The 11,647-nt window shown below is 44.7% G+C and overlaps 1 protein-coding gene across 3 annotated transcripts; it reads left to right on the forward strand.

The window, feature by feature from the left end:
- The first annotated feature begins 1,753 nt into the window (after positions 1–1,753).
- On the forward strand, positions 1,754–9,042 carry LOC131243738 (elicitor-responsive protein 1). 3 transcript variants are annotated; one of them, XM_058243276.1, is made up of 5 exons: positions 1,754–1,902; positions 5,018–5,083; positions 6,995–7,133; positions 7,572–7,707; positions 8,684–9,042. In XM_058243276.1, exons 1-5 carry the CDS (start codon positions 1,833–1,835, stop codon positions 8,738–8,740), a joined length of 468 nt encoding a protein of 155 aa, XP_058099259.1. In that variant the 5' UTR covers positions 1,754–1,832; the 3' UTR covers positions 8,741–9,042. The 3 variants fall into 3 exon arrangements, with proteins under 3 accessions (XP_058099259.1, XP_058099260.1, XP_058099262.1); XM_058243277.1 differs by having other exon boundaries at positions 7,001–7,133; XM_058243279.1 differs by lacking the exon at positions 5,018–5,083 and having other exon boundaries at positions 1,817–1,902.
- The last annotated feature ends 2,605 nt before the right edge of the window (positions 9,043–11,647 follow it).

The raw sequence follows: 11,647 nt of genomic DNA on the forward strand, positions 1-11,647 counted from the left end.
TCAATTTAAACTGCTCAAACTATTATTCCTTGTTCAGATGTTTGATAAATAAAAAATTATGTTTATTTGATTAAGTGACTATTAGATAGGTATACATTTATTGGACGGTTGAAAATGAGAAATACCCAGTAGTCCTATTTCCATGAACCGTCCAGAATCGAAGGTTAGAATTGTTTAACCACTCTCGTTTTGAGACTTGACATCTGAGTCCATGTATGCCAAGTGTACAAGTTATAATCTCCTGCGTATCAGGGATCATACGCCGCCTGAGTATCATTAACTCACCGAAGAGGTTTGCGAAGCCGAAACGCTAGGGCTGTCAATGGGCCGGGCCTAGGTAGGTGTCGGCTCCAATTTTCAGGCCCGAGCCCGGCCCATTGACACCCATACTAAACCCGTGTACGAGGCATACCGTCGCCACATGCACCAGAGTGGCAGATGGCTGCGACATCCAATATGTTCATCAGATAGGACCAACAGTGATGATGCTTTCACTCAAAGATGGGCCTCGATTTTAAAATCAGATGGACGGCTCAGAGAACTTCGGTCACGTTTCGTTGAACCGTATATTTATTTTCTAGAAGTGGCCCAGTTGAATAATGCATCCACCTGATTCCAGGGCCAAAGCAACAACATAGAGTGTCCCTGTGATGGATGGATTGAATCTCGTGTCTATGGACCACGAACTGGGACGGGATTGTGTGCCAAGGGCTTTGGCAGGAAGTTCCTACGCTAGGAAGCTAGGTGGGGCCAACCATAATGTATGTGGTTTATCCACACCGTCCATCCATTTTTACTGATAATTTTAGGGGTTGATACCAAATTGAAGTGAATCCAAAGCTCAAGTGGACCATTACACAGGAAACAGTGTGGAATAATGATTTCCACCGTTGAAACCTTCCTAGGGTCCAAATTAATTTTTATTTGTCATCCAACCTGTTCATAAGAATACAAAGACATGGATGAAGAGAAACCACAAACATCAGCTTGATCCAAAACTTCTTTGGCCTCCAAAAAATTTTCAATGGTAGAGGTTCAATCAAACTGTTTCATGTAGTGTGGTCCAGTTGAGATTTTAATTTGTTTCATTTTTGGGATCTTATCCTAAAATTATCTGTTAACATGGATTAACGGAGTGGATAAAATAAATAAATAACAGTGGACCCCACATAGTTTACTCAGTACGCTAAGGGTACTGAGTTACTCGGTACGCGATCCGCTTCCGTGCGATGGGCTTTGGCAGGAAGTTCCTACGCTAGGAAGCTATGTGGGGCCAACCATGATGTTTTTGATAAATCCACTCCATCCATTCGTTTTTACCGATCATTTTAGTATATAAAACAGAGAAAGAGGCGGATCCAAACCTCAAGTAGGCCACACGAGAGGAAACAATTGTTATTTAACATCTAACGTTGAAACATTCACATGGCCACAGAAGTTTTGTATCAGGGGATGTTTTCTGTGTTTTCAGTGCATCCCAGTGAGTATGACCTTATAAAGGGTTTGGATGACATATAAACATGAAGTGGACCCCAGGAAGGTTTTAACCGTAGGAATTTCTTTCCCCACTGTTTCCTCTCGTGTCGCCTCTTTGAGTTTTTCATGCTTCTTATTTTTCGTGTAAAGTTCTAAAATGAACTGTAAAAACGGATGGACGGGGTGGATTTATCACAAACGTTACAGTGGGCCCCACCTAGCTTCCCAAAAAGCATTTCGCTGGCAATCCGCGTCCCTGCATGTTACACTTACACGCGTGTGGGCATTGAAACAGGTCGAGTATAAATGCTTGGTAGGATTTCGGAACCTGGGCAGAGAGAGAGAGAGAAATAGAAATGGGGAGGAGCGGAATCCTCGAGGTCCAGCTTGTCGACGCACGAGGCTTGGGAAACACCGATCTCTTTGGTATCTATCTCTTTCTTTCTTCCTATTTTCGAATTCGAAGGAGAACAAAGCTATTTTTGTTTTTTCATTTTCATTTTTATTTTTTGTTTTAAGTTAATTTAATTTTCTAAGAACCCGTCACCTACAACTGGTCGTATGGTACAACATCGCCTACAACGGAACGTAGGCGATGTTTTACCTTTGTCTTCAAAAAACAAAAAACAAAAAACAAAAAACCAAAAAACAAAAAAAAAAAAACAAAAACGGGTTAGTAGATAACCGGCGGTTTGGTGATCGGTTATCTTAAAAGGGCAAATGGGTCATATAATAAAGTCTGGGGATCGGGTTTTTTTTTTTTTCCTTTCATCGCGCTGGATCAGGGGATAATTGGTCGCCCAACACCTGATCTTTGTGACCAGTGGGGAGGTGCATCTGGGCCGTCGAGCTAGTGTCCACTATCCCTAGATGGCTCTTGTATAGAAATAACGCCTGACGGATGATATAGCTTCCTCAGTTTTAATAGGGCACGGTGCCATCGTAACACAGTGGAACAATGGCAGGTTTTCGTCCCCGGATTGCATCCGGAGAATTATCTGAACCGTTCATCTTCTCGTTACTACCGTACAGAAGCTATGATCTTGTAATCTTTCTTCATTGATGATCCTGACCTTTGAATCTCGGGTTTGAATATGACCCATTAAAGCTTAATCTTCACACGCAGTTACCTGTTCAACAAATGCTTCTTATCGTGGCCCGGGCAGCGTAGAGTCCAGAACATGAACGGTTCAGATCATCAGTTAAGAAGCAATCAGGGGGAGGAAACCTGCCACCGTACCCTATCAAAACCCACCTTTCACGCCGGCCGTCCATATGATTTGGAATTTCGGATCGTCCGTCCCTTCTGTTTGGATTCAAGGAGATGATATCTTGAGCCGCTAGAACCGGCATCTGGTAGTATGTTACTCTGTTTGGAGGGCAGAATGGTTCAAAAAACACATCCATCACGTGATCTCATCAATTTCTAATATTTTTGATTTTTTAAGACATAGGTTATTAATGATAAGTATCTCTAGATGGACGGCTCTGATTACTGCATCACCCTACTTATACTCTGGATAGATGGGTGTGCCATGTTCACTTTTTTAGTCCTGCTCTATAGTCTCATCTTGCTTGGATTTCAATCGTGGGCCGTTCATTGCAAGGGTCCACTAGATGCATGATCTTTTTTATTTTTTATTTTTTAATTTTTTAATTTTTTAATTTTTTGAGTTAGCTTGTTAATACACACCCATGTGTGTACACACACTCCACTGTTAGCCACCCCCACTTGGGATCGATACCTAGACCTCAAGTGTTGAAACGAGGTATCTCAACTCAGTCTACCAGTTGAGCTGTGGATCTGGGTGTTGCATGATCTAATTCACACTTCCAACTCCCCTTGTTTTTGCCTATTCATCCCATGTCTTCATGTGGACTGATTTGGCCGGCGTTGCCATCTGACCCCAGTCCACGCACACCTTTACACGCTCCACACGTGTTAACTTTGATATGGCGCCCGCCGTAAAATCATGAGGTGGGCCACCCGAAAGTATAAGAAATCGCCAACCGTCCGTTTGGCTCGCCTAGTGAGAGGATGGACCGGACTTCTGCGTAAGGTCGTTTTCACGATAGGCCCACCTTATTCACTGCTCAAAGTTCGTGCGGGAGTCGCCGATCTGTCAGCTATTTTGACCGTTCATCTGTTGGGTCCACCATCGATAGGCAATAGATGGGAAAGGTCTCCATGTGACGATCCCAGATCTGCTTGGGCCTGGGCCTTCACCAACTGGATATGGATCCAGCAACAACAAGGCCGAATCTGACCCGTTCGTGGCCATACCCTTTACACGACAGCACACGTGTAAATATTTCGAGTTACTTGAATAGGGGAGCTTTGCATGAGTTGGACGGCACTCCAAACATGACCGTGCCGCAAAATAAGGGCGCTCAACTAATCAGGCAGACCATGCGTGTGTGCCAAACGTGGACAGCTGGCAGTTTTATGTAAACCGTTCGATCTCTTCGAACAGGATGACCCACCTGATGAAATGATTCGGGTCCTTTAATCGGTTCGGCTTTCTAGCATAGGACCCACTTCTTCGCTTGTACGTTATAAGTTTGATGCAGACTGCCATCCTGACGCAGTCCTCTTCCTTTAAAAAATCCCACCCGCCCGTATATAATAGACTCTTATATAGTTTGAATTCTATCAAACGCCAGGTAATACCTATCGTGTAGGTGGATTACGATCCACGAATTCAATTTCCGAGGCAGAAATTCAAACTGCCTGTATTTGCGTGTACGCCATCGCTGGATCCCCGGATCCACCTAGGTGGGTGGATCTCTGACTGTGGGGCCCACTGTGATGTATGTTCCTTATATCCACGCCGTCCATCCATTTTGAAAGCTCATTTTAGGGCATGATCCAAAAAATGAAGTGAATCCAAATCTTAGGTGGACCATACCACATGAAACATTAGTCATTGAATCCCAACCATTAAAAGCTTCATGTGGGCCACTGGAATTTTTATTGTCCATACAGCCTCTTGATAAGGTCAAAAGACCTGGATGAAGAGACCACACAAATATCAGCTTGATCAAAAACTTCCGTGGCTCACCGGAAGTTTTTAATGGTCGATTACAACTATATCCTGTATTATGGTCCACCTGACATTTGGATCTGCTTTAGTTTTTGTATCATGGCCCTAAAATGAGTTTTAAAAACGGATGGGCGGTCGGAATATAAGAAACATATATCACAGTGGGCCCCACGGTCATCGATCCACCCATATTAGACCTACTGTGGCCAAGTTGCAATCAGAAAATTAGATTGGTCCAACGCTCCTGGCCTCTGATTGGTGGACACCTGTCTAAAAAAATGTCCAGCAATCTAATAGTAATGATAACAATACCAGATTAATATTTTGTTCATTGTACATCTAAACTAGTATCCATAATTTGGACGGTCTACTTTGAATTACTAATTTGATAATTTCTAACTGCGTGAGTATCATCTATTCCACTTAGCCAGAGTATTGAAGTTTTCTCCTGTAAGGTACTGATCACGCGAGCAATGCTGTCTCTGTATTTGTGGCAGCTAAGATGGATCCGTACGTAGTGATTCGATACAAAAGCGAAGAGCGCAAGAGCAGTGTCGCCAGAGGTGAGTCACATCAGCGAGAGAGGGAAATTGTTTCGCACGCCACTGCGAGTGCACTTTCAGAGAGTGCAAATTGTACTTGCTCGAGTGCACTTTCAGAGAGATGCAAATTGTACTTGCTCGAGTGCACTTTCGCTTCACACGTGGAAAGGAAGAGACGTATGTGAGATCGGAGCCGGTTGTAGACGAGCGCCTCACACGTCAGACGATCCCTTCTGGTCCTATTTGGCTGGTTATAGGGGGGGTGGGACCCTCACAATGAGGATCACCGAATGAATGGGTTCGATCTTACACGTGTGTGACTTGTTTTCCACGTGTGAGGTGTCTTGAATTTGAACGTACACTACAGCGAATCCGAGGGCACGTTGGTAATTTTCCCGCTACCTGTGGGCCTATGGCTGTCACATATGTAATGGGCGCGGTTCCTTGACCGCAAGGGCATCCATGCCGTCCATCTATTTTTATAGATCATTTTATGGTATGAGACCAAAACTGAGGTATATCCTAATCTCAAATGAACCACATTACAGGAAATAGTGTTGAATGAACTTCCACCATTAAAAACTTTTTGGGGGCCATAAAAGTTTTGGATCAAGCTGATATTTGTTTGTTCCCTTCATCTGGGTCTATATGACTTAATCAACAGATTGGATGTCAAATAAAAAGTACAGTGGCCATTAGGAGGATTTTAATGGTGGATATCCAATCACTATTGTTTTCCTGTGGTGTAGTCCACCTGAGATTTATATCCCTATCGTTGTTGGTATCAAGCACTAAAATGATCTGTAAAATGGGATGAACGCAATGGATGAAGCACATACATCATTGTGGGGCCTACGGAGCACCGACCACCAGCCACGGGGCTGGTGTCAGGGGGAGTAGCCAATCCGTTCCCGTCACATATGTAATGGGCGCGGTTCCTTGACCGCGAGGACAACATCGATGTATGTTCTCAGATCCAAATCTCAGGTGGACCACACTACAGGAAACAGTGGTGATTAAATACACACCATAAAAAGCTTCTTGGGGGCAAACGAAATGTTTATTTGCCATCCAACCCGTTGATACGGTAAAATAGACCTGCATGAAGGCACCACCACACAAATATCAGCTTGATCAAAAACTTTTGTGGCCCACAAGAAATTTTTAATGGTCGATCACCACTTCTTCCTATCTTGTGGTCCACCTGAGATTTGGATCTGCTTCATTTTTACCAACGTGTCCTAAAATGAGCTGTCAAAACGGTTGGATGGTGTGGATGTAATGCTCATACATCAAGGTGGGCCCCACAATCAGGGATGTAAGGCCCTTATATATGGAAAAGGTGGCCACCTTTCCTTTCGTTTTCATGCCCCGTTTACATCTTCAATCTCTCGTATCAAGCATTACTAGGAATAATAGTACCGTGTCCAGGTATCAAAGATTCAAGTTTGATACTGGGGCTCATCTCTCCCATTCAATCGAGCCACGTGTGCCAGTAGTTGGGCCTGCCTGTCAATGGACTAGTGCTAGGGCTGGCCCACCGAGCTCATGAGGTTGCGTGAGCCCAAGAAGTAGATGGGCTTGGCCTGGCTTGAGCTTTCTACTATCTTCTGTTCAAGGCCCGTTGGTTGTCGTAATTAAAACCGTTTGATTACCCATGGAAAATGCAAATGGCCTCGTCCATGGTTGTCGATTACATTAATTAAGACCGTTTGATTGGGTCTCCATATTCGGATGCCTGAATCGGCGTGTATGTTGACACCCAGAATCTGTGGGAACGGCTGATATTAATCATGATATCGGCCTAGTCTCTCGATGCGACTCAAGGTTGAACGAATCGGACTGAGTCACGGAGTCTTTTAACCGTGCTTGCAAGTGATTGAACTCTCTCTCTCTCTCTCTCTCTCTCTCTCTCTCACAACTTGCATGTAGGTGCAGGCGGAGATCCAAAATGGAATGAGAGATTTACATTCAGGGTGCAGTTCCCAGGTGCAGATGATGAGTACAAGCTCATACTCAGGATCATGGACAAAGACACTTTCTCTGCCGATGATTTTGTTGGTGAAGCCACGTAAGTAATGCATTCTTAATAAGAATGGTTGCGTTTGGATGTACCGTTGGATTGAATCACAATTACTAGTCAGGTGAGATGGGAATAACCAAAGATTCACGACCATTTGGTGCATTGTTAGGCCCACATGATGTGTACATTTGATTTGCTCCGCCCCTGGAGCATTTCTCCGTACATAATATCGTACTTCGAGGCCCTTTAAGGCCCGTTTGGACGCACCATCAGAATGTCTGTTTTAGACAAAGCCCTCCTTTCGATCCAATAGAGGGTTTTGTGACCCATTTTCAGATCTGGTCCGAGTCGACCTTTAGCCTGATATTTTGACTCTGGTCATGCGCTCGTGGGTTCAGCTCATGAGTTCGGCCGTGCCTGGTGGAGTCGGACCTTAGTCATAGAACATTTTAAGATATGGTTTTCATCTCTGTCCATTGCATGCAGGATTTATTTGAAAGATGTGCTAGCATTAGGGATGGAAAATGGGATCGCCGAGATTCGTCCTTGCAAGCATAGGGTCTTGCTGGCCGACCGAACATACTGTGGAGAGATTCAAGTCGGCCTCACTTTCACCCCAAAGGTATATGCACTGCACCACAGAGGTTATATGGGTTAGCGGTCTCGCTGGCTTTTGTTTGTTTTGGCTTAGTTCTTCTACAGGGCTAGCCAGGCCTCTTGTGCAGCGGTAGCAATGGGCCATATTCGATTCGGGTGTGGTTAGCTAGTGCAGCCCGGTTACTAAACTGGCTTAAGGTGTGGCACCAGCCCAACCCTCGACTCTTGTGGTCCACTCAAATATCATCATAAAGCCCAAGGTTGAGCCACAGCCCAACTCATGTTTAAGAAGGGAATGCAGGACAAAGGTTGCTTGCTTCAGGGCTAGTCGAGCAACCTCACCCAGTGGGTTGGGTCAGGTCTGCCCATTTACTTGAATTCGCTGCAGTTTCCTGTCCTTGGCCGAACTACTATCCATTTAGGCCCGAACCCGCCGTAAAATCAGGTCGGGGCTAGTTGACCCGTAGCCTGACTGGCACACTGGGCATCCGAACCATGCGTGATGTGGGCCTCATTGCGTAGATGGACTGGCCCAATATTCATACTGTTCAATTCATAGGCTGTGCCACGTGCATGAAAAACAATGGACGGTTGAGAAAAAAGAAAAAAAGAGCCAACGGTACGTAATCAAGTTACACGTGGCCTGTCCCCTGTGTTATGACTGTACCGGCCGCCAGGTTATCTACAAAGTGGGGCCCGACTATGTCCGCAACGGACATCCGCAAAATGTGCCACGTTGGCACGTGGGATCTGGACCTTGCAAACCTCTCTCACTGCCGATATAATCATCACCGTGCATTTTTGTAATCGTGATGGTCCACTCATCAGGTAAGTGATGCGTGTAAGAGATGGATGGTGGTAGAAACATGACCGGATATTTATTATGGCCCACTCAATGGATGGTCCAGATCTGAATGTTTTTCCATGTCAGCGCATTTGCCGCGAAGGAAATCACCAAGACTGACTTTGGCTTGTGTTTTGGTGTCTGTTTGCATCCGCAGAGGGAAGAAGCAGGAGAACGAGACTACGGAGGATGGAAACACAGCTCTTTTGAGTGACTCACTGTTTCACACATGTGGCGAACACGGGATCCGAACCGATCATCAAGTGGACCCTACATCGGTTGGGCTATATCTCAAAAATTCAAACAAAGGCTATATCCCTTGTTTGACCTCTTCGGAAGCATCCGTTCTCTTTCCCCGATCAGCGTGATTTTTGGGACATGGCCCATCGAAGCCAGATCCTATATGATGAATGGTTTGGATCTTGTACATATTTGTTACGTGTTCAAAAAACCAGGCAGTTGTAGGTTAGCCCACTTTTTATATTGCACGGACAATGTGTGTGGTGGATTTGAATGGACCGTTTCCGTTTGCGTAATGCGGTCTATAGCTTTTAGATTTCGAAGCGCTATTCGATTTTCTGGCAGAGTACGATGATCCATGCACCTGCAAACACCCAGTGATAATTCGCTTATATATGCTTTAATCCAAACCTTCCAGATGTTGGGCCCCATTATAGATGAACATCTATGAAGAAGTTATCCCAACCGTCAAATTTTTTAAACGAAAAATGTTTGATCAAATTCAAGAAACAGATGTCCACTTTGACGTTTTGATCAAGCCAATTTTGGGATAATGCCCCATCTATGCGGTGGCACTCGATTTTGACGTTTTGGATTGTGCTAAATGTATGCCACGTGTGAAGGAATGTAAGCCTGTGTACTGATCCTCGTACTCTGCGAGAACAATGAGAGATTGGAGAGATGAATCTGGTAATCCACGGCCGGGAAACACCCGCTTCGGTGAGGCCCTGACCGTGGTGCTACCTTGATGTAAATATTGTATATCCACGCCGTCCATCCGTTTTTATATCTCATTTTAGGGCGTGGGCTCGAAAATGGGGGCGCAGCTTCTGTGGATTAGGGGATCCACAGAGGTGGGTGGGACACCTAAATGTGGGGCTCACATTTATGTGTGAGACTACATCCATGTGGTCCATCCATATTGGAAGCTCATCTTAGGGGATTATCCAAAAAATGAGGCAGACTCAAATCTCAGGTAGACCATCATACAGGAATCGATGGTAGTTTGATTATTAAAAACTTCTCGTGGGCCACAAGCTTTTGTATCAAAATGATAGCTGTGTGGTCTCTTCATCTAGGTCTTTCTGACCTGGCAAATAAACATGCCCTTGGAATTCATGAAGTTTTTAATAGTGGAGATTTAATTACGACCGCTTCCTTTGGTGTGATCCACCAAAGACTCCTACTTCATTTTTTTTGGATCATGCCCTAAAATAAGCTGTCAAAATTATTACATAATTTGGATTTAAGGCACATGTATTACTGTGAGCCCCAAATTTAGGGGTCCCACTCACTTATGTGGATCCGGGATCCACTAAAAAAATGAAGCAGATTCAGTCATAAGGTGTAACATACCATACCAAATATTGGTGATTGACCATTAATGGGCCACAAAAGTTATGAATCAAGTTGATATTTGCTTTTTATCTTCATACAGGCTGAGGTGATCTTATGAATAGATTGGATGGCAAATAAATACTGCAAAACAACAATTTACTTGAAAAGTTTTTTTGATGATAGTGTGTTCAATCACCACCATTTTCTATAATTATGGTCCACATGATAATTGAATATGTTGGGGAAAAAATATGACTAGTCCGGAGACTTGGTTATGAAATGGACCAACTATACTAAAACTGACCGAAGGATCCGAGCCAATAATTCGGATCGAACGAGATAAAGTCAGAGGAGAGACTTGTTCGGATTTGTAGGAAATGAATCTCGACCGAAGTTGAGAGTTGAGAGCCTTAGGCAAGTATAGGACACATCAAGTTGACTCGATTAACGAGGCAGCAATGTCTAAGGGACCTATTAAAGGTCCCAAATCAGAAAGCCACCCGACCGACTATAAAACAACACATGTATGGTTGGTTGTAGTATCGGCTATCGGATAGAAGGAAAACATCGACCCTGAACCGACCCAGTTTTGTCCGATAGTAGGCAAAAAGTCTCCTATGTGAGTCAGCCGAGATCACGGATCTATTGAGGCCGAGTCAAGCAAAGGAGAGAGTGTAATCTTAAACACCATCCAAGAATTTTGTAGAAGGATCTCCGATCCCGAAAATCTCGGGATCGGGAAGTATCCATAAACAAAATACCCTCTAAATCAAATCTTCAAAATATCGGGAAAGAATCCTCATACGGCGGGATCTTTCTCTTATAAATAGGAGAGACTTGAAGGATGAAAAGTACGTAGAAAACTCTCTCCCGAACTCCCTCAATACAATAAGATCCAGATTCTTAGCCTAACTTTGGCATCGGACGGTCCCCTGCTCTAGCAAGGGTCTCCTTTGTCTTCTTCCTGTGCAGGTACCCGAAGGTGTATCGAGGGACGATCAGGTTTTTGCATCAACAGTTTGGCGCCGTCTGTGGGAAGTGATACAAAAGGTCATTTCCTATGCTCTATTCAGAGGTTGAAAAACGTGCTTTAATGGTGGTTACTAGAAGGACGGTCCCAGAAGATCCGAATGAGGCTGCCGCCGTTGAGCCGTCGGATGCAAACGCTATTCGAGGGACTCAAGGTCAGAATTCTGTTGCTCGACCAACGACCTCTACTAGGATAAGGAACACTCCGCGGAACCGAGGTAATTGGCGACTGGATAAGGAGGTACAGGAACTCAGATCCGACATCAACGTCATGAAACAGCTGTTGGAACAAATACACCGGCAGCAAGTTTCGTCGGGTATTCAGACGACTAACGCCCCGCAACAAGTTGTTGATCCCGAGCTTGATGCCCTGCAACCAACAATTCCCCAGAAAAGTCAGCCCTAAGGTCCGTTCGAGCCGGCCCCCGCTCATTCCGCTACTGCTGTTCTGCCTCTCACTGACCTTCGACATGAAATCGATCGGCGAAGGTGAAGTCGGCCTCCGATCGAGGGA

This window comes from Magnolia sinica, chromosome 4 (assembly GCF_029962835.1).
Source record: "Magnolia sinica isolate HGM2019 chromosome 4, MsV1, whole genome shotgun sequence".
In the NCBI taxonomy this organism is placed as follows: domain Eukaryota; kingdom Viridiplantae; phylum Streptophyta; class Magnoliopsida; order Magnoliales; family Magnoliaceae; genus Magnolia; species Magnolia sinica.